We start from the raw sequence: 22,942 nt of genomic DNA on the forward strand, positions 1-22,942 counted from the left end.
GAGCGCACCAGATCATGGTGGAAAGAATCAGGCTTGATGTCACTGAAAATGCCTAGTGACAGCAAACAAGTCAGAGATAGCTGCAGGTAAGAAGCATTTTGATAGGAAAAAGGTGATAAAAGAGTCTGAACGCACCACATTTTCATAAATGATCAAATCTGTTTAATGTGCTTTTCATGATCTGGTGCAGAGTTTGCTGCCTTGGTCTGAAAAAAGAAGATTATCAGTGGGAGTGTTCAAGTGAAGAATGTAAAATTTTATTACAGGGTTTGGGTCCCATGAGTACCCATGGGAAATTCACTTCATCAGGAGTCACAACTCCTGTATTTCTGTCTCTGCTATGCCCATACGTTCCCATGCACCTTTAGGCAAAGTAGTCATTTCCTTTTTGCCTTGACTATTTATAAACTGTTAAACATCCAGGAAAGGTAGGAACCTTTATATATGCTTTATGCAATACTTAGTGCAATCTAGTTCAATCTAGTTCAATTTTTATTTATTTTTTTTTTTTTCCTGCTGGAGCTGCAAAGTCCACTTGAATAAAATGGATAATAATGGAGAGTTTCGTGTCTCATTACTTGTTGCTGCCCAAGGGGCTGGTTCTCTTTAGTACACAGAATATTTCTTCTACTAAAAGAGAAGTATCTGCTATAAAAGGCATAGACTTTTGCCTTTAAATTGGCAATAGTAAAGTAAAAAGAATGGCTCCTGCTAGTATATATTTCAAAGGTTGTTTTAGGTTTCATGTAGCTTTGAGTTAATAATAGTTCAAGCCTGCATTCAAACTGCAAAGGTGAAATTGCTACTCTTTCTCTGTCCCCAGTGTATATTGACAATATACTTTTCTGCTTGCAAGAGACAGGCTGTCAAAGACATGTAATTAAATAACATTATGGAGGTTGGCATGCTTTCATTCAAAAGAGCGGAGTACGAAATCTAAACATTTTAGATTATTTCTGCTTTGAATGGCTGCTGCAGTTCATGGCTGGTTATCTCCCATTTCAAAGACTTCCTGCATTGAGGAAAACAGCTTTCCTAAAAGCTGCTGGCAGTTCTGGTATGACTCCTGCGAGTCTCCTACACTTTTTCCTGTTCGTTTCTTTTTTACGTTTTAAGAAAACATTTTGAATTTTCCTGCAATCTTTGATACCAGGAGATAGGAGCAGAAACACAGACTTGCGTATCCAATTGTGCACTTGGCCTTATCTTTGTCTGCAAGGCTGATGTTTACCTTTCAAAAGGAAATTATTCTTTTTGAACAATTATAGCCTCTGAGCTTTCATCATGTCTCTCTAATTTGTAGTGCTTTGCTTCTAGTGCACTGTCAGATGCTTAGTAATTTTTTAGGAAGATAATGTCCTTAACAAAATGAAGTAATATATATGGGGTTTTTTTTTTAATTGGAGAAAGTTGTTTTTAACAATAATCTAAGCTAATCAAAATGTTTTTGATAAACTGCTCTTTTAAATTCAATAAGGATAAAGCTAAGATGCTGCAGTAGGCAGGAATAAGCAATTGTAGGAAGAGAGAAGCAGGGAACCTGGTTAAGGAGCAGTTCATTAGGAGGGGATCTAGACTTTACAGATCAGTGATAGCTGTATGTCAATGGGCAATACGGTGCTGTTTTAGAAGAGCCAAAACTCCCACTGGTTGTGTCTGAGCAGGAATGCTCACTGAAAACTCTGGAAGACAAGCCTTCTAGTTTGTTAGGGAATAGTGGGGCTGGATCTAAAGCAAGCAAGAAAGAAAGGTTTTGCTTTTTGGCTCAAGAAAGACAGGCTGGGAGACGCAAGGGTGAAACAGGCATGGTGATACGCTCTGGGTATAGGTATATACAGATATAAATAGTTACCCTGCAGAGAAGTAAGCACCAATTCTCCTTCAGCAAGGTGAACACAGGACCTGGTGTCTTCAGCTGAAGAAGTATTCAGGTTAGACAGTGAGAGGAACTTTTCTAATAGGAAAAATTGTTAAGCAATGCACTAGATTGTCTGGCAAGGCTGTGAAGGCTCCCTCTGTGGAGACCTTTAATGACAGATTTAGTCTAATGAATTCTTACTTCTGCAAACAAATTCTGTTTGCTGTGTGTATAGGAAGAGAATGATTTTTTTCACATGTTTTTATTGGATATTTTTGTTAAAATCAAATTCACAATGAAAAGAAAACTAAGTAATAAGTCTTAAAATGCTTCAAGTCCACTTGCAATTCCTAGAAAATTTCCCATCTCCTTTATAAAACCCATGGGTAGTTCGAATGGTTCCTGTCATAGTATTGTTATACTCCTGAAGAGAGAGCCTCATGCAGCCATTGCATAACCTCAGGAGATAACACACTCAAGGAGACTTGGAGAAACTAGGGAAATGCATTCTTACCTATGGCCACTTTAGAGCAAAGCAATGTGCATCCAGGCATAATTTAAAAGATGAACCTCGTTTAAACCTCATGCAAAAGAAGATTTTCAATAGAGGATTTTCTGGATTGTCTAATAAAAATTAACTGATGAAAAGAAGTTCATATCTTTCATTTACTTTCAGCACTTAAGCTTGTAATTGCATGGTAATGTATTAGAGAAGGTGCATGTTTTTCAACCTGTTGTAGCCCAGAGGGCTTAAAAAAAGCAACAGTAGGCAGTGCCTACCTCAGTTAATGAAGTATTTCCTAGTACAACATTGTCATGTGTCTCTAAAGTCAGGTTGTGGTTATTACAGAATGTCTTACGTTATGAGGATGGCATGCTAATTTAAACTTCCAAAATACGCAATTAATTGTGATACTGTTTTTCTTGGTGAGAGTGGTGTAATTCTTACCCATTAACAATAACTAGCCATGGAAATTTTTCCTGTTTTCTGATTATTAGTACTATTGTGTGCTTTTAGTAAGTACCGAGTATCTGGTTGATGCCCACAGGATTAAACATACACTTAAGTGCTTAGCAGAAGTTAGGTCCTTAAATGACCCTTATATATTTCCTTTGTCATGGCACTAAACCTGCTGCGCTTCTTGAACTTTATCTGAGTCAGTGCTTCATACTGCATTTATATCAGACGTGGTTTTTTGTTTGCATTTTGGCTTTATAAAATGTCAGAATCAATCTTATACTAATGAAATGTCCAAATTTCATCTCAGCTATGAACATAGCTGCTAATCCTATAAGATGTTTACTTTCTGCCTCTCTGGCTATGTATAGTAACAGAGAGTCTGCCAACTTAAGCACTGCTGACAAACGTCTCCTACTGCTAGTCAGTCTAATAAATGTCATTTCATTGAGTAAAGATTTGAAATTAATTAATTAAATGTTATTAAAATCCCTTGCAACCTTTGACAAGTTCGCTTTTACTGCAGACCAGTCAAAGTAGCTGAATGCTGAATGTGCTCCCTGAATCCCACCCAATTCAGCGATTTTTATGTTTAATCTTACCATTTCTTAACTTTAATCAGTGGAATAAGTCTTTTAATGGTAGTAGCTATGTTTTATGTGGAAATATGGAGGGAGAAAGTAGAGGGAAAGGTAGGCTGTTCAAGGGATGCAAAACTGATAGGAAAAATGTAAGCCAAGACCACTGACCAGTCCAGCCTTCCTAGTAAATCGTACACAGTATAACTGCAAATCTCCCAAGCCTTTCTTTAATATCGAATTTGAGTTGTTCTTCCTGTGGCATTCTCAAAGTGAGAGCTGTGTAATTCTCAACATGAAATCTCAGGCTCCTTTCCTTGTTAAAGGCTATGGCCAAAGTTCAAATTCACAAGCAGACTGTCCACAGAGGAATTGGGGGTGTGTTTGTGTATGAGGGGACTTTTCTTATATTTGGTTTCCAAGCTGCAGGCCCTAATTTTCCACATCCATGAGTTCTGAGTAGCCCTTGGCACCTATGCAAACACCACCAGCAGCCTGCTCAGGCAGAATGGTGTATTTATTTGCACTGGAACAGTGTCTGAAGAATTACCCAGCAATTGGGCCCTAGTGTGCTGACCACCATATTAAAGAAGTCATTAAAAGTTTCTCGGACTTCTGATACCCAGAGAACACTTTGTTTTAAGCGAGAATTGCTGGGTAGATGACAGTTGTGGCCAAGCAGGCCTGACCCTGTGCAGCAATCCTATGAACAGTCACTAGACCTGTCACACAACATGACCCTCTTTTGACTCCCAGGGCTCCTAGTCCTGCTGGGTTCTTGAGAGGGATTGAAGAGGTGGAGCACACAGCTGTCCTGCAAAATCTCCCTTGCAAACCATTTGGGAATCACAGAATTTTCCCCCCCACACACATTATGGAGCAAGCTGATGAAGAAGAGGAGGTAACCCCTACAGGAAAATTGTGGAAATATAATTTGTTACCTAACTTGTTCTGATGTAGATGAGTACAAAAGCAGGCACTGCCTGGCTTGGTACCTCTGGCTGATGCTGCATGGCTATTGACTATGAAAATAGGAGATTCTTTTTTGGATGCTTTCCATCAAAGTGTTACTGCTCTTCATAGTTTTACTGATGGACAGCAACCAGCCAAGTATTATGTGATTTTGTCAATGTAGGGCCAGATCTTGTAGCAGTATGATCTGACATGAAACCTGGCTGTGTTATACAACACAGAAAGTACAAACACAGTATCAATTTTCTTGGCTTGAAGGATCTTTCCCTAGGAAATCAACCTGTCGTGTGGCCAGTGGAGACCCTGTTGATTCACCTTCCTTAAGCAAATTGATCAGGATTTACAGTATTAATATCTTCCTTGTTCCAGGGTGAATAAGGAAGGTTCACTTTTCTAGGTGACCTGCTATTACCTTTCATGTGTTCACAAACAGGAGCCTTGATTTTAAAAAAGATGAGTAAGATTTATTCTTGGTGTCTGTACATACTTATCAGAAACCATGAAAAACAGCAGCCCATGGGCCTCTGTTCTTGAGAATTAGTTGTGTATTCCTCTTGTAATAGGCGAGTCCTGTTCAGTCAAGATTGTTAGACCTTCTGTATACATTACAGAATTACATTATTTTGGTATCTGTGAAGGATTTATCAGCAAATCCATGTTACAGCATGACACAGAAGTACTGATTAAATAAATGACGTTCCCTATGGTAACAAATACACCTACTAGCTCTATAGTGCAGGACTCAAAATGATCCTTAAGCAGCCCATAGACTTAAGAACTCATACCTCAGGAAGTCTCAGGCAGAAAGGTGTCATCCCTCAATGCCTGATTGAGAACCATTTTCTGTTTAGTATTTTTAACCTTCTTCTTCTGTTAGTTCCTAAGGCACTTAATGTAATGCCTTTTTACTGCAGACTGCTTTTAGTTTGGTCCTTTGAAATCTCCCTGAGGCACAATAAAGCTTAGAAATTAATATATTCCCTTCCTGCACATCAAGCAGATGTGTGTATATTGAGTTAGTGTCTGTAACATTTAGCTCATTTCTTTTCAGAGCACAGCTGAATCACTGCTACATACCAAGGCCATTTGTGGCCTTTCCTCCTTAAACTATTGGGATATATAGATTTACGTACACAGTATTTTTAGCTTTAATTGCAAAGTGCTTGTGTGACTTGTAGGTTTTTGTAAAATCAATAGTCCTAAACATGCTACATTTTGGCCAGCATGGTGCTCCAGTTGTTGAATGTGGCTAGACTCAACAGGAGCATGTGTAAGGAACCCTTGGGATTCCAAGACCTTGATGTGCTTGTCTGTGTTGTTTTTGCCCACCCACCTTTTTCTTACTGGTTGGAATAAAGCTGTCTTTGAAAAGATTACTGCTGGTTGAGAAGCTAAGGACTTTGGCTAGTGTGCTAGGTGAAAGTGCCCTTGCCACGGAATTAACATGCATTGCAGCTAACTGTACAGCCACCTTAGGGTAACTACTGCTTCTCCTTCTCTAAAGTGAAAGAAAATCCTCTCCTAATGCTTATATTACACAAAGACATGATTGTTACTTCTCAGCTGTGGTTGAGTTCACTCATTGTACCTGTAAATGAGGTGTTATTTTCCATCAGATACCTTATTTTCTGTCAGAAAACAGAGGTATCTCTCCACATACCTGCAAATCCTTGCATCATATCCCCTCTTGCTGAGGCAATGAACAGAAGTAACTCTTTGGAAGAGCATCACTCCTGTCCTACTTTCCTAGCCTTATCATAAAGAGAAGTGCCAGCACACTCAGAGCCAGGAATGCCCACTACCGGTTGCATTGTGTTTACCAAAGTAAGACATAATGAAGATGATTTTCTTCAAAGCCCCCCAGTCCCTTAAGGTATACAGAATACCCTTCCCACTCTACTAGAAAGACAGCTGTTCAGGTGAAATATTTTAAAAATATAGATTTATTTTAAGCACATGAAACATCAGGATAGGCACAATTATAAATATAGAAAGATTAAACATGGCGATGAGCTTGCAGCCAGACAAAGCAAGCAGTAACTTACAGGCAGAGGTTACCAGTTCACGTATGAAAACCTGCTGACACTTGGTTATCTTTGGTACTAGACATTCTAGGGTTTGCTCATCTTAGTTTTAATTTAAAAATATATTGTTACTACACCCCTATTAAGTTTTTAATTAGAAGTATTTGCATAAATACCTATATATATTTAAATACTGTATAAAGTGCACTCAGATAAAGGATGGAAAAAGGTAAAGGCCCAACTTCCAGTGCACTATAGGGGACTGAGGCAAAACATACTCAAATCACTAACAAAACAGAGTATGTTTTTTAGTTAAACCCTAGGAACACATTGAGTAATGCACAGTAATACATACATACATGGCTTCCAGGAGACAGCTTTAGAATAGATACTAACTACTCGAACTATGGCTTGACAGCATATTTGCCTTTTAAGTTTTGCAGAGCAAGGTCACATTCCTCTGTTGATAATCAGTAGAATAAAAAATATGCTGAAGTTTGAAATGTTCCTCCTAATGTGATCCTGAATGATAGTTACTGCACACAATGTTCTATTTATTTTTAAATAGTGGATTAATTCTTGGGTCTCATTGCCTGCATTTTCCTGTGGACTGTGACCTGCTATCTTGGAATTCCCATTAGGTTTTTTGTTGTTAGAAGCACAGCCATTTACATTTTTAACTAGCCTTTAAGCCTAAATCTGTTTCTGTTAACATCAGTGGATTAGCATGGCTCGTTCAGAAGCTTAGGCTTTATAGTTAAGGAGCAGTTAAGGGAAATCTAAGGACAGCTAAAAGAAAACATCAGCTTCAGCTCAACTTCTTGTAATTTCTTCCTGTCTCTCAGGGCCCTGACAAGAGCTAAGTGATATTGCAAATTAAATCACTCTGGCATCATTTCCCCCCCTTAAGACAAGTTGGGGATGCAGAGGAATTGAGCAGCACCAAAGATTCCACTTGTTTTTACACAAGTGGATCCTCAGTTTCCATCCTGAGAGGCCACTGCAGTGCTGGAGCCTCTTAACCCCTGCTAGCACGTGTTACTTTTGTGGAAGCATGAACTTGGAAGCCAGTGAACAACATCCCCAGCATTTGTGATCCTGACATTAAGGACAGAATAGTTACAGTGGTTTCTCCCTTACACTCAAACAGGAATAACTTCTCCCGATACGAAAGTGAAAAAAAAAAAATACATATATATAGTTTTTTAGATTGTACCTTCCCTCTCTATTTTATATCAGTTGTGCTTATGAATAGCTAGGAGAAATAACCCTGTAGAATTCAACAGCTGAATTCTTCAACTCTTCTCAGTCATCCTTTTTGTCAGAGGTAGTCGAGTTATCCTCTTCATTGCCTTCAGGACAGACCTTATTTCTTGCGATTGGTGTTTCTGATATTGGGACTGTACTCTTTGTAACTGGACTGTGTTTGACTGCAGGTGACTCAATGTTATACTCCTCCAACATATCTAACTGGTATCTCTGTAGCTCTAGGTATGTAGTGAACAACTTGGCATATTCTGGATGCTTGAGTGCAAAGTGCTTGAACTCATCTGAAAAATACAGAAAACACAGATACTATAGTGCAGCAACAGAATCAAAGGAAATTTCAGTGCCTACTCCTTTCACTGAAGCCGATCTCTAGTTACTCCGCTCTGAAGCATATCAGGCATATCACACAAAGTACCTAGGCCTGTGCTTCAGCTGTTTTCCCCAGAAACAGAGTATGAGAACCATCAGATAACTTCAGGGAGAAAAAAGGTAAGAAACTCTCACTGTCAGTATGATTACCAGAGTGCTCTTTGTTACAAAAGGATGTAACTTACCGTAGGACAGCTTCCCTGTCTTATCTGCATCTATTTCTTTAAAGAGCATAGATACATCAAGCTCCGGCAGCCCCAGAGCTGCCCGAATGATACAAGCAAACTCATCTTCCTTTATAGTGCCATCCTCATCCTGGTCAAAGAGCTGGAAAACAAGATTTAGCAACACTTCAGCATTGGCTTGCCTATGAACCTTCTATGCATGTTAGCAATATGTATTAGGTTTTTAGCATTCAAAAGGTGATCTGCAAACAATGCCTAGATTCAGAGGGACTGGTTGTCTCAGCCACTTTCTCTTGTAAAACATTTTATGTGTTTTCTCTGGAAAAGAGAGACACTTAGCAGACATCAGCAGAGCAGTGTACATGCCTTAATTGGGATTACAACATTCTGCAACAACAAACCAACCTCACAGCCTTAGTTCAGTAATAAACTCATGCAAAACTGATAAAAACAAAACATTAACAAAGGTTTATGTTTACTATGAGCTGTGCTAAGGGTCTACTGGAATCTGACACCCTATACTGGAACATCTTAGATTTTAGTCTTCATCTTCATTAAGCTCTGGCACATCTACCATCAGATTAAACGCCATAGTTTATGTTCTCACATAAATGTCTAAATTTTAGTATATGTTATCAGCCACCCACTAAGGAATTATTGTCATTAACAAGGAATTTTGGTGACTGGAAGTGCAGGCAGTAGATGTACATCGATCATCCCGTCCTTCCCAGCACAGTGACAGTGAGCATCTGCTGTGAATAATCTCCTTGAGAAACACAAGGGATGGATGGCTCTAATGCTTAAATACTTGCTACAGGCAAACTTTTCCAAACTTTCCCAAGAAAACAAGTAACAAAAGGAACCTCATAGTTCTAGTTCAGACTTAAACAGGGTTTTACCAGCTGAACCAGTCATTTCCTACTGAAACTGGGAATTCAGACAAATTACTGATTTTATAATCAGCACAACTGGTAAGATACTGGAGTCCAGTCTGGAAAACAAAATAATGAAACAGCAACAATAGGTGCTAGGCTTGCTTCTTCATGGGAATCTGTGGTGATAAAACATCCCTAAAAAAGCACAAATCACTTGGAACACTTGTAGTGCTTATCTGTAAAGCAGCCAGTGTATATAATGGATTGCCATAAAAATTCTGGTACTTCCTAAGTACCCATCAGTACGAAAAAGTACTCAAGATGAAAGCGATCTGTATCTCCTATATTGTTCAATATAGGTCATAATAACAGATTACTGGGTAAAGCAACTGAATTTGTATCAAAAATCTACCAAAAAAAAAAAAAAAAAAGTCACTTGAGCATTTTCCTGTTCAGGGGACTCACAGCCTGGGCATCCCTGATCACATATTGCCTGCTTGTACCTGAGATTTGAAACAAGCTAGTGCTCCTTAACTGCTGTACTATCACCACACCACAGCTCAAGCCAGTAGATTTTAGATGCAGTCCGATGTGCCAGTCCTCAATAGCTCTTCTTGGATTTTCCAGCCCCCTCCTCTTTGTTAACAACAGTGACTCTACTGAGCACTTGACCGACAAGAGGATATTGCTCCATCTATTGTCTGCTTGTGACACTGAAGAATCACAGCAGAAAAAACCTCAGGCGAAAGAACTGCAAGTGCTGCTGAATCATTTTTGGAGTTAGCCTGCCAAGTTACATATTCATTAGTGCCTTCACATGGCTTTTGAAACCCTTTTCCATGATGCTGGCAATTCCCTCCTTCCCCTTCACACTCTAAATGTCAATTGGTTTAAGAGTATTACTCACATTTGCATAACAGATTGAAGCTATAAACTTGTGATTTGAAAGCTAACAGATTTACAGTCAGTCTTAATTTGTCGATTTACACTAAATTGAACTTACCTTAAATGCCATCTGAATAGTCTCTTCTGTGTTGGCTGGGTTACAGAGAATGGACAAACCAATTACATATTCTCTGAAGTCAATGGTGCCATCTCCATTCTGTATACAAACACACACATGGCAGTAGTTACGGTTAATACTGCAGATCACTTTAACAGCTGTTGTATAAATCAGCTATACAACTTCCATTAAAACAGTTTACAGCACCAGAGGTATTGGCTCTTCCCTGAAAAAAATACTAACAGATTGCTAAATATATGTAATACAAAGGCTGAAGTAGCAATGTTACAGTATTTTCAATAGCTAGAAATTTGGTCTCCATTTCTCTTGTAAACGCCCAAACAAAAGAGATATGAAACAACTTACACATTTTTTCTTTAGTATATGACCTCCAAGAAGCCTCCAGTAAGAAGTGGAATATATGGGTTTAGGGTAACTAACATTTATTGTAGCACTGGCACTCACTCACAGGCCAATGAAACATCCTAGAACATGCCAACAGTGAGGCTGTTGCCTTGAGTTAATTCTTCCTAAGAACCTTCAGTAATAAAATATATGCTAGTGAAAGTACAGCCTGACAATGCAGTACCTCTACATGGACTATCTTAAGCCTTTCTTTGAAGCAAATGTGTTGCCCTACATGCTATTTTGAAGCGAAGACACTATCCTACCTTTTGAGTCAGAAATGCAACAAATTCACTGTAACAATCTCTCTGGTTAAGTTCAGTTTAGATCTGAACAAACATTTCACTACAAAGCTACATCAACAAAACATCTGAAATTTGCCTTGATATGGAATTTGTGACCAGGTTTTCTATGTAAGCTGTATTATACTTGTGGATAGGGAAAACGGCAGAGACCTGTTGAAATACATGCTTAAGGCAGTAGTGTTCCTCTGACCACACCGAGTTTCTTTAGGAAAACATCTTGTGTTTTGAGAAACATCCTGTGTCTGGGGACGAGACATATCTTAAGTGTTAGGTGATGGGACACAGAGAAGTTACTGAAAGCACAGCAGAGATGACTAGTAGCTCATAGTTTGGAACATTCAGAAAAAGGGGCATGCATCAAAACCATTTTAAAAGCAAACAAAAGCGTGAAACAGAGCTCCCTTTGTGGATAATGTGTTGTACATTTCAAGAAGAAAAGGATTTACAAAGTAGACTAAGTCTGAGAACAGCACAAAACTTTTTCAGCCACGTGAGAGAAGGGTGGTCTCCTGGGTAAATCTGTAGTGAACAGCCAGATCTAGATTCTATTCCTGGCTCTTCTACCAACTTCTTATGCCTAATTGAGCGTACCAATCTTAACCTTTTTGTTCCTGGTTTTCTGCTGTTGGAATAGTGGAATATGGAGTTTGCCTGTGGAGAAATGCTGCTCTGTGGAGCTCTTTGCTAATCTTGGGTTCCATGAAATGGGATTTCCATTACTGAATTCAGGTTTTAAGGGAGTTCTTGATTAACAAAATATGTGTAATACTATGCTCAGTACTAACTTTTCTTTATCAAGCTGTATGTCTGGCAGGATACAAAACTGCTAAGATACACTTTTATTTAGCCTTCTAATCCAACTCAGGACTCTTCTGCACAGACAACTGTTGCATCTCCTTTGAAGACACACAACCTTTGAGAATCTTTTACTTCAAAACCCTGTACATTTTAGGGAAACATTTTAGCAAAGATATGAACAGTCTCTACGTTATTTCTATGTATGTCTACAAGATATAACTTTTGATAGTTTTAAATCACTAGAAAAGGACAATGTTCTCTCATAAATGCTGTTTTATTTACAAATGTTGTGCTCTCATTGTGCTGCAGAGTTTGACTTTAAATATTTTGGCTACTTCACAATTCTCGTAATACAGATAACAGATCAAACTTTAGAAACTATCATTATAAGCCTAAACTCCTAAAGCAACTGAGGCAAGAATGTAGATAATGATTGTTCCATGCAGTATTAGTTTTGGACAGTTTTGTAGACTGTATTCTTAGCAAAGGATTGTTTGATGCAATTACAATTTTTCTTTTTTTGATTTATTTTTGAAGTTAAGACTATGTACCACAGGAAAAGAATTGGGAAGTAAACTTTAACTAAAATAGTCCCATTAAAAACAGCTGCTGAAGTAACACAGCTGCGGCTGCACAAAGCAAAATGACAAGAGCTAATAAGGGTCATATTACTTTCATTAAAGTGCTAAAACCAAGTAATCAAAACTGAGTGCAGACTGATATGCAGAACTTCAGCCATTTGAGTAGGAGATCAAGCTACTATACTTGCAAGATCATGTTGTAACTAGCTCTACAAAGCCCTAGAATCACTGGCCAACTTCCAAATGCTCTGGCATGTTGGCTAATGAGAAATGATAGGGTTATTGTCTGGAAAAAGAGATGGGAGTTAAACTGAAAATGCAGGAGAACCTTCAGTGTTTGTGTAGCATCACTACAAACAAGGACTTGCAGTAGTCCTTTTACAGGTATCTAGCTGTGTTTGCAGCCTGTGCAAACATTTAAATGTTTTAAGGAAGCAACACATGAGCTGAGCTCCAATTCTCTAAATAGCAAAGCAGAACAACAATATTTGATACTTGTATTTATGTTTCATAAAATAACTGAAAGAGTGTAACCTCAACAAGCCCTCTTTTCTTTACAGAAACTAGTTTTCTTCTACTATTTTCAATATGGCATGCTATGGTAACTAGGGTTTTGTTTTTTTATACAATACAGTAAATCTTACATTTTGGGAAGCAAGAAAGTTTACATTATCATAAGCAGTCTTATTTGGAGTTGCAAAAGGGTTGCAAGCCAAATGCAGTCAATGAAGTTTAAAGTACTACTGCCACAGATCTTTTTTCTCACTGTGTAAGGCAATAGGAAAAATCAAGTGTGCATGTCTGTGTGCTATTTAGCTAAGTAAACCCTGAGGAACTTAAACGGCTAGTACAGAGAACCTACAACTGGACCATCTGGGGAGGGACTGCAGATGCACCTCTCATGCTCACACCCAGGTTCCTCATGCAATAGCCTATTGCTGTAACTCCAAAATTTCCACTGCCTGTTGCAAGTTCTAACTAGTCAGAAAGAGCACCTCTGAAACAAACCTGGTAGGATGGTGCTCAGATGGAAGTACCACACTTTCCCTTGTGCTCACTTTTCTCTTACTCAGAGCCCAAATACCACTGTGGACAGCTGTGTTTTTTTTCCACTGAATAACTGGGAGAAGGGTGAATGCCATTAGGAAGGGACTGACTCATGTCATCTCAACAGCTAATAAGGGCCATACTACTTCCATTAAAGTAGTAAATTTGGGCCAATATGAGTATTTTTACTCTTTCTGTCACCCAGCTTGGTATTAAAAAAAGTGCAGGAGGAAAAAAGTCTGAGCAAAAGTTGTAAGTTACTTTTTTTTAAGTTGCAAGCAAAAGGCTTATGCATATATACCAGGGAGAAGATCTCATCAGTTTGGAAAATACTATTTGCCAAGTGTAACTGCAAAATGTAGAAATCAAAGCTACAGAAATTTAGAAACAAACCCAAACCACAACACATTTGTTAGCATTCAGGTGCCCTGCAGGTATTGTGTGGGATTTGTCGATTAGTCATTGATGTTTCCCTGGGGAGGGGCAGGGGTGTGTGGATTCTGACAATTACAGACTGCCTGTGGTGCTACTCAACTCATCCTTGCACATTCCAGTCAGCTAGCACACACCCTAAACCATTTTCTTGTAAAGCAGCAAGGCCCTGCTGAGAAACTGCCTTGTTAAAAGGCTGTCTTCATCAATCCTTACTGCAAAGAAATGTACCTTTGACAGTTCAAGTTATTCGGTTTTTTTAACTCAAAAGTTGATAGAACTACATAACTAGCCTGAGTGGGATGCTGCACCCTGATAAAATCTAACTCAGCCAGAGGCTGATTTTGGCTGGCTCTCTGCTATGTGACTGCATTATAACAGCAAACTCCTCTAAATATAAATGTAGTATTTGAAGTTGTTTTCCTTATAACTATAATAAGGCTTAAAGGAAAAAGAGAAAAGGCTAGTTAATAGAATTGTAGAAAGGAGAAAAAGGTTGTAGAAGTAGCCTTCTATAAGTCTTCAGTTCTGTCTTGGCCTGAAGGTAGAACTGACAATACCACTCAGGTTTTGCTGCAGCAGACAAGCATCAAAAAGCAGAAGCAAGAAAGAAATTAAATATGATTATGTAAATTCATCATAGTCATTGCAATTCTCATGTTTTTCCCCTTGTTGGAAATAACTGAGCAAGTCTCTTCACTGGTGATTGCCTTTAGGCAAACAGAGCTTTATTCCAGCTTCACAAATGCTGAAGAGTTAAAACAGTAACATCAATACCAAACTTATGAGCATTTATGTAATAGTTATATTCGCATACAAGCCACTTCACATGAATAACTAAGTTTTGATTCCCACACTTCAGAATCTAGAGATAGTTTTATGAGACATGCAGCTGTTCAACTGATAACTAACCCAAACCCTTCAGAAAAGCAGATTAATGCATGCAGAAGAGGAACCACAACACTTTGAGCTATCTGCCACAAGCTACATCTGCCTTAGAACAAGGAAAAGACTACAATTCTATAGTAGAGGATTGTAGTCTTCTGTAGTATCTTCCAGACGAAGCTTTTCTTCTCTAGTATACCTTCATGAATACATGGTCAGCTCTAGCCAGTCTTCAATGGTCACTTTAATGTGTCCTTCTCCATCTTGGTCCAGGGACTTGAAGGTCCGGAACATGCTGTCCAGTCGTACCAAGCAGCTAATGAAGTTGTTAAAGTCCATGCTGCCATGCTCGTCAGCATACCTGCGTATGATCACTTGGCAAAGCTGCTCATTCAGGTGGAACCCTGCAGCCTTCAAGGCACCTGGCAGCTGAGCTCTGCCAACAGTGCCTGATTGATCAGTATCATACTGCTTGTAAACACACTGCCATTTCTTGATGTTGTTCCACAGATACTTAAACTCTTCAAAGCCCAGTTTGCCATTTGTATCATTGTCCATGACAGCTACCATGCTACGGCATGTGTCCAAGCTGAAGCCATCTGTTTTCAAGTCTTGATGTCTGGAAACGACTTTGTTCAGGATGTCCCTTAGCTCTGTGGCACACACTTCCATATCATCTCCAGCAAGCTGGAGAAAGAGGCGACGAAACTGTCTGATCTCCTCACTCTCGTAAGCTTCCACATTTGTAAAACGATTGTGTGGAGGTGGAGGTGGCTCCGGATTATACTGAGCTGCTGCTTCACTTAGAAGATTGACGAGACCTCCAACAAGTCCTCCAAGATTCCTTCCATGACCACCTCCTGTCAGGAGACCTCCAAGGCCACGTGCAAGGCTCCCTCCATGACCACTACCACTTCCTCCGCTCAGCAAAGTTTTGGCAAGGAACATCGTGAAGACTTTTTGGAGGTACTGAGAGACCCAGTGCTTCTGTAATGCTCCGAAGCTGTATTGTGTCTAAGATGTAGGCGTAGGCAAACCACAGTTTATCTGCATTCTGAAACTTCACCGTGTCTGTGCATGTCAGCAGCTGTGCCAAAGTTCTCTAAGGTCTCTGTAGTTTCTGTTAGCTGTTGACACGCCTCTGTTTCTTTTCTTCTGTGCATAATTAGCTTTATGCGATTTGAAGAATCTTTGTGGAAAAAAGCCCAATGAGGCTTAAAACCACAGAGCAGAAACCTCAAAATACCTGTGATCATAACTGAAGCAATTTGAAAAGAGCCCTGCCACGTTAACGTGACTGTTCGTCAGTAAAGCTGATCTCCTTAAAAATGAATGCAGCAAAAGCTATTAGTCTTGTCGGTTCTTGCTGTCTTTTACACCTTCAATTTTTTAATGAATTCAGCATTACATTGCTAATTCTAGTTACTGTCACTATTGTGCCACATAGGGAAAGTTAAAGGAGTCTTTCTTGCCCTTAATTATTTTGGTTGCCACATCATGTCTCTATTTTATGTACTGTGCTTCAGGACTTGGACTACATGTTCACAGGAGCCAATGGTCCAAGATGCGGAGGCAAGAATAACGGATGAACACCTAGCTCTTCTAGAACTTCAAATGCATTCAGCAATGAAGGAAATGCATTTGTCTCTCCTCTATTTTAGAGCTTGTAGAACCTTTTTATCTGGAAAACTCCCAAAATAGTTCTTATTGGCATATACACAGGAATGACCTACCAGCGACAGGTGTGCTGCTAAAGCTAACTTGATCACAAGGAGTGACTCTGAGCTGGGAGAGTTCCTACAATAAGAAATGAACTCTAGCTCATCAGCACTTGCAGGACAACATGCTGCTTGCACTGTAGCACATAATGGGTGCCTAGAAGCAAGATAAATCCTGTGCTTTGCTCTAGTCACTGATGCTTCTGGTTTAGTCAGAGTGGCACATCCACAGAACAATTTGTCTCATCTTCAGGGAGAAGTATAAAATGAGAGAACACCACTAACTATGGGGGAAAGCCTAAATGATCAAATTAACATGGTAGCCTCCTTTATGGCTGGAGATTGGCAAGAGGAGACCATATAATGTCTAACAGCACCCTTCACAAACACATATGCAGGAACACACACTCTAGTCAGCTTTGTCTGCCTTAAATTTTCTACTTACATCAGTTAATTAGGCTGTCAGAGTGTGCATAAGCTCAAAATCTGGGGGAAGGAAAAGGAAATATTCAGCCATTACCAGCATGAAGATTACCTGATGGTGGTGTGGCAACCTGGTCCAAGAGATGGCTGTCATCTCACAAGCTACAAACTGATAATCCTTTCTGCATCGAAACTTAAGGTGGAAACTGCAAAAGTCACCTATCTTGCCTACAGGAATTGCTAACCAAGAAGCATTTACTAAGTTGGACACAGTGAATTAAACATCCTTCTGGGATGTGATTTTTAACAAAACATTGTCAACATCTGAGTTAACCAGCTACTCACCCTGTCGAAAAGTAGAAACAACTCTCTGAGGACATCTGAAATAGGCAGCTTCAAGTACTTTGCAAACTCCTCAATTCCAATTCTTCCCCCTTTGGAAGCACTTGCAATAGCAGCAAAGGTATCCAACTGCTCTCTGACACGATTCCATTGTAAGCTATGCAAACATGAGGGAGAGGAGATATTTCTATACAGCAGATCTTGGACAGATGGAATTTCAGTAGGAGTTAATTACAGCGTTCAATGATGAAAAATAGCCAAACAGAGCATTCTGTGTGCTTCCAAGCTGACATTTAACATGAAATCAGCAATTAAGCACTGCTCCCCCCAGTTATTAATATTAAAAGCTGGCAGTTCTATGCTTGGGTAGAGATTCACTGCACACTGCAGTTTATTTGATGGTGTTAGTGTACGATTAAGCAGCTTGGTCCTCAAATTCCACTCTGTCCAGACAAAAAAAGTTGACACCACTAGTGAAACACAGCTGCACAGTACACTTAAGAACCTTAACTCCTGGCAGATAGCTCAGGCTGGAAAGAAGTTTTTTTACTTCCTACCACATACTGCCTGTGCATCTCCACTAAAGCTATTCAAAATGGGCACCAAGATAACCATCAAGTGCCTAAAATAGGTACTGCTCTACCTTCCTCGCCTTTTGTTGAGATAAATCCATAAAAGGTTAGACAAACGCATTTTTCCTCTTGTGACACTGCCCCCCAAAATTACTTGGGATTAGTTCTTACTGGGATTTTTCTCATATCTGACTTGTACATAGTTTATGTATGTAAATTGTATACATAAATACAGGCTCTTCTCAGTGGCAAACAATGGTAGGACAAGGGGCAATGGGTACAAACTGGAACACAAGAGGTTCAACATAAACTTGAGAAGAAACTTCTTCTCAGTGAGGGTGACAGAACACTGGAACAGGCTACCCAGGGGGGTTGTGGAGTCTCCTTCTCTGGAGACATTCAAAACCCGCCTGGACACGTTCCTGTATAACCTTATCTAGGTGTTCTCGCTCCGGCAGGGGGATTGGACTAGAAGATCTTTTGAGGTCCCTTCCAATCTCTAACATACTGTGATACTGTGATACTGTGATATTATATATGACCAAGTCAGGTATCAGGTAATGAATCCTTTTGTAGGTGGCCATCTACACCCACCGCACTGCAGTAATTATGCTACCAACAGCTACGCTTCCCTTACTGGAGTTTCTTGCTGATTTTGGTGAACTCCACCAGCCCAGCTTCCATGGGTAAAGTCAGCTGTCCTGCTGAAATCATCAGTCGGCAATCTTCAAAAGTGTGATCAGTGACTGGCACATTCAAAGCACTGAAACAGAATTAAAAGAAAAAGAAGATTAATTTCTTATATTAAAATGACCTTTAGTTGACTGTTTCCTTTTTCTGTCTCAGTTTGGCTTTAATGCTAATATACAAAACAAGTGATCATTCATTCTTGAACCATTGCAAGTAGGATAAAGGAATATATACCATTTTGTGAAACCATACTATGAAACTAATTATGGCAGTGTCATGATTTACAGCACTGTAAATGCACCCCAGTAACCTTGGAGAACAAACCACCCATTTACTCTTGCCGAGCAAATAAGGGAGAAGTTTATTGCAGCTTTCCATGAACTGGACATGTTTCAATATGTGAGACAACCTTCTTTATGCACCATGTAAAAATAGCCAGTTTTTTAGTATAGGAATTTGACTTCTCTATGGAAATCTAGAGTAATTCCCATAAATGGTACCTGGGACTTGAACAGATTGTACTTTATGGCTAGGATATACGTGGAATTGCTGGACATAAAACAAAAATCCTCACAGATTTTATTCAGGACTGATTACATACGTTGCCATGGTTTGTCGGACTCTGTTGGCAAAAAGGATGGGATCATTCTTTTCTTCCTCAGTAGGAACATGAACAGGCAAAAACTGAAAGGGATGAGTTATACAATGAATTAAATACCACTTTATTAGCAACATTAACAATTTCTTGTTAGTCTTTGGAATGGGGAAAAGGCAAGAGAAAAAAAATTAGTCATGCAATGAAGGAACTGGACACTAGAGGTCTCAATTGCCCTAGAAACCACTCTGGCTTTTCTGCCCATGCCACACAAGTGAGATTCAGTCCAAGACTACCTCTTAAAGGCTGATAGAAACTGCTTTAATATGAAAAATCAACCCCCCCGAGAAGGAAGATATAATAAATACATTCTTAGTTATAAAACTAAATGCTACAATAGTAAGAATGTGGGATTGAAATACTGTACCCTCCTTTTCAAAGGTCCTTTACAAGTGGTGTTATATACTGGAATAGCACATGTAAGATTTTAAATGTTTTTAAATGTACACTGCATTCCCAACTCGTACATGTTAATTGTACCTGTCAGCATGTGACTGCTAAGTTTCCTTCAAGTTTTTCCTCCATGCTAGAATGTTAAGAAGTCTCAGTTCTGACCTCAAAGTGGATATAACACTGTGAAGTTTTGGAACTCTAAGAGTCAAAACCCCCTAACAAAACAACCCTCTCTTCTCCCAAACCTACGAAACACATAGATATCTAAATGGCAACAAGATTACTGTTGAGTATTTATTCATTGTTAACATGTAGACATTTAAGTAGTCTTAAGACTACAAATGTACTATAGATTGTTACTATCTTACATGGCATGAAGCAGCTTCTGTTTTTTTGCAAAGCAGTGTATGTGGAGGAAGTTCTTTCTCCTTCAGTCCATAGCATGTGCTTACAGTTCTGTTTACCATGCCTTGTCGCAGTTACGGTTATCATCCATCTGAGCTCTGCTACTCCCCACCCTGCAATCTTGCCTTCAGCACAGCAATTCGAGGATAAGTACAAGGCGCTACTCATGGTTCACTGGAAGACACAGTTGCTCATTATATATTAATATGTTTCTTCAGTTATATTGCAGTTGCTGGTGACAGACTAATACAGCGGTAACTGTCCCATGTAAGCGCAGTCCATCCTCAACACCTTTTTAATGTTTGTTTTTAAGGAATGCTGCCTCTTTATGATTAAATACAGTAAAAGTTTATGGAATCAGTTATCTGTCAAATAGCCAAATTTCTGTTTATAGCTAAAAGCTGTCCCCCTGTAAGGCCAGCAGGGATCCAGCTATTCACATGGAGGTCTGAGATTTTATTCCTCCTATAAGGAGTTGCCAGATCTGTTCAAGGTCTGACTTACGTCCCTGCTTATTACAACTTCCCTCAGAAGCCACATAACTCTTTAATTGAGGAATCATGGGCACACTGTAGAGACACAAAAAACTATGTCATCACTGGTGAGATGAAGTTATTGCTTTAGGAACTTTATCTATGCAAACATGGGTCATGGTCTTGAAAGAGGTCATTACATCTTGAGGCTGAGGTCTTGCTCAGACAGCAACCTAAATTTCTGGCAGGTTAAACAACATCACTATTCCCTTCAAAAAAGACACCTACAATTATTCATAAAACCAGTTCCCCAGAAACCACAGCTAGGGATGAAGAATTTGGTTTCTTGGCCTCCTGAGGTGGCACAGATGATCCCACACCCCACCAACTGCTTGTCTGGTGAAGACTAGTAGTATACTTTCCCTGGCAAGATGCATTCTTGCAAGGAAAGTTTTACATGGCTCTTCCAGTAGCAAAATTACTTCTCTGATCAGGTTTTGAGCTAGTCTGTCTTCTTACAGAATTTGCCAAAGGCTGTATCTTTTGCAGCCCTAAAACTCGCTGTCAGGTTCACTGTTTAACCTTCAGTACCCCCAGTTTGTTAGAACATGACTAGACATGCACACACATGGACTAGAGGAGCCCTTTGCTGATCATGCACTGCAGGTAGAGGCAGCGCAAGACTGATGGGAGTGGAGAGGCTGCTTGCTCACAGTATGGGACAGAAACAGAAATGTCCACTCCTAAAAGTAGTTTGATTCCTTTCTTTCGCAGGCAAAACCGCCCCTTCTTTTTTTTCTACAAATGGAAGAACTCCTGAACTGATGCTAAGAAATTAGTTCCACTTTGGGGATGCTGCTGTGAAAGCTGCATGTTTTTCATATTTCAGTTTCATCTTTTGGAACATGAAATTTGTTTTCTAATAGGCAAGTTTGAGTTCTGTTCTGAAGTAGGGGAAAATAAACCTCTACTGGAAGGGCTACTTTAACTTTCTTTCTTCCCACGTATACAAATTTGATAAATATGTCCTTCTATACAAAATAATTAGGAGAATTAGCTCTTTTGTACACCTGCTAAAAATATGTGACTACTGCCTGTACTGTACAGTAACAAGGTGCTTCCTTAAAATGAATTTCATTGTTTCACAACAAAGACCATATTACTGTTAATAGTAGCAACACTGCTTGTATTTACAAAGCTTTGCACAACTTTGCTAAATTCCGTGTTTTGCAAATAAACAGCAGCAGCTGCGTGAATTCCTCCCACTCCTTAGATCCCTAAACCAAGTTAGTCCACACTGACAACCCTTTGTGGTCTAGTCAGGAATGTGAAGTACAACACTTACACAACCCAGTAGCACCTTTGTTATCTGGCTCCTCACTACTGTTTTTCAAACGTGGACTTGTTGACAGGGAGCAGTTAGGGTAAACTCACTGATAGGAAGGGTGTATGTTTCACTTATCATTCATCTTTCTCTGTGCTATGCATCCGATTCTAATGATCAAGGGAAACAGTTCATTACACAAGCTCAGAAGAAGTACTGGTCCTTAAGTAAGCTGGGAAACTGTTTACAGTTCAGTCTAGAAAGATGGTGAGGAAGACAAGGAGATTTTGAAGGAAGCGGGGAAATGAGATGGTGGGAAAAATAAGTTGTTACCTTTAACAGAACGTTTTCTAATTCTTACTTTTAACATTTGTAAAATGCATGTGGTGATAATTAGCAGTGATTTTACATGCCTTAAGAATAAAGGCGTTTATGACAGATTTCTTTTAGGAACTCATCAGATTAAGTGATACACAGATAAGGACAAGAAATCTAAATATATTATTGTGATTCTGTTCTTGTTTCGGAGACATCTGTCACTCACTAACAGGGATTAATAATGTAAATAATGCATTTATATTAAAACACAAATTTCATGGTCACTGAATCTTAGTACAAAAACATTTCTAACTCTTACCTCAACTTCTACTCTTGTGAAGAGCTGACACAGCGTCATTACACACAGCTCTTTTCTGCAGGCAAAGAGAAAAAGGAAGAAAAATACATTTTACTTTTTTAAAACCAAAGTATTTGAACATAAGTACACAAAACTTTTTAAAGCATAAACAAAAGCATAGCTGATATTGGGTGCTTTTGAAGTACCCTGCAGCGAAGTTCACTGAAATGTTGCTTTTGATATTTTTCTATAGGGCTTCTGCATATACGTGCTGCTTGCCCATTGGGCAGGCAATCTTTTGTCTGTTCTCATGCAGATTAACAATACTATACAGTTCTTTGGCCAGCCAAATGTATGTTGCTTTATTTTAAAAGAGGTGAATACACACTGGATTTTACAGCTCTAAGAGCTTTGATTCCAAAGTAGCTTTACTTAATCTTTTACTCTCTCATCTGGAAATATGACCTCCATTTGCAGCAGCGAAGCAAGGATTTGTTAGTATTTGCTAGCCATTTTGCAAGTTCTGGTAATGTTTACACATGTGTTAATGAAGTATGTTCAGGACCTTTAGTGCTTTTACAAGAAGTCACACGTTTTAGTATCAAGATGTAGGTTGAGAAAGAAATTGCGGAAGAGGGTAAGTATAATGACTTCCACTTTTGACTTTTCTTTTCACTGTGAAAGCAGAAACTGGGGTAGGTGGTTTCTGAGGAGACTGGTGCTGTCCCATCCTGACTACAGTATCCAGGAAGCTTTACAAAAAGCGTGAGTTTGTGCTCTGCAGGTT

General features: G+C 39.2%; 2 protein-coding genes across 2 annotated transcripts in view; both read right to left on the reverse strand.

Moving 5' to 3' along the window:
* Window positions 1–6,291: 6,291 nt before the first annotated feature.
* The window catches only part of LPCAT2 (lysophosphatidylcholine acyltransferase 2), a 32,047-nt gene continuing 15,396 nt past the window's right edge, over window positions 6,292–22,942 (reverse strand). The window contains exons 8-14 of the mRNA XM_061344117.1: window positions 22,177–22,231; window positions 18,891–18,973; window positions 18,237–18,362; window positions 17,031–17,184; window positions 10,092–10,190; window positions 8,214–8,355; window positions 6,292–7,940 (exon numbers count right to left, since the gene is read on the reverse strand). Coding sequence (XP_061200101.1) covers window positions 7,696–7,940; window positions 8,214–8,355; window positions 10,092–10,190; window positions 17,031–17,184; window positions 18,237–18,362; window positions 18,891–18,973; window positions 22,177–22,231 — 904 coding nt within the window. The 3' untranslated portion in view covers window positions 6,292–7,695. The remainder of the gene's footprint in view (window positions 7,941–8,213; window positions 8,356–10,091; window positions 10,191–17,030; window positions 17,185–18,236; window positions 18,363–18,890; window positions 18,974–22,176; window positions 22,232–22,942) is intronic.
* LOC133207322 (calpain small subunit 1-like) lies at window positions 14,513–16,364 on the reverse strand. The gene is made up of 2 exons (XM_061344118.1): window positions 16,278–16,364; window positions 14,513–15,733 (listed from the first exon to the last, which is right to left on the reverse strand). The coding sequence occupies exon 2, from the start codon at window positions 15,490–15,492 to the stop codon at window positions 14,746–14,748; it is 747 nt and encodes a 248-aa protein (XP_061200102.1). The 5' UTR covers window positions 15,493–15,733; window positions 16,278–16,364; the 3' UTR covers window positions 14,513–14,745.

The sequence above is a fragment of the Neopsephotus bourkii genome, unplaced genomic scaffold (genome assembly GCF_033783945.1).
Source record: "Neopsephotus bourkii isolate Nb327-2 ecotype Australia unplaced genomic scaffold, CSIRO-AGI_Nbou_v1 NB_1863, whole genome shotgun sequence".
Classification (NCBI taxonomy): Eukaryota; Metazoa; Chordata; class Aves; order Psittaciformes; family Psittacidae; genus Neopsephotus; species Neopsephotus bourkii.

Coding starts and splice junctions, on each gene's coding strand:
- LOC133207322 (XM_061344118.1), bottom strand. CDS start 15,492: ATGTTCCTTGCCAAAACTTTGCTGAGCGGAGGAAGTGGTAGTGGTCAT.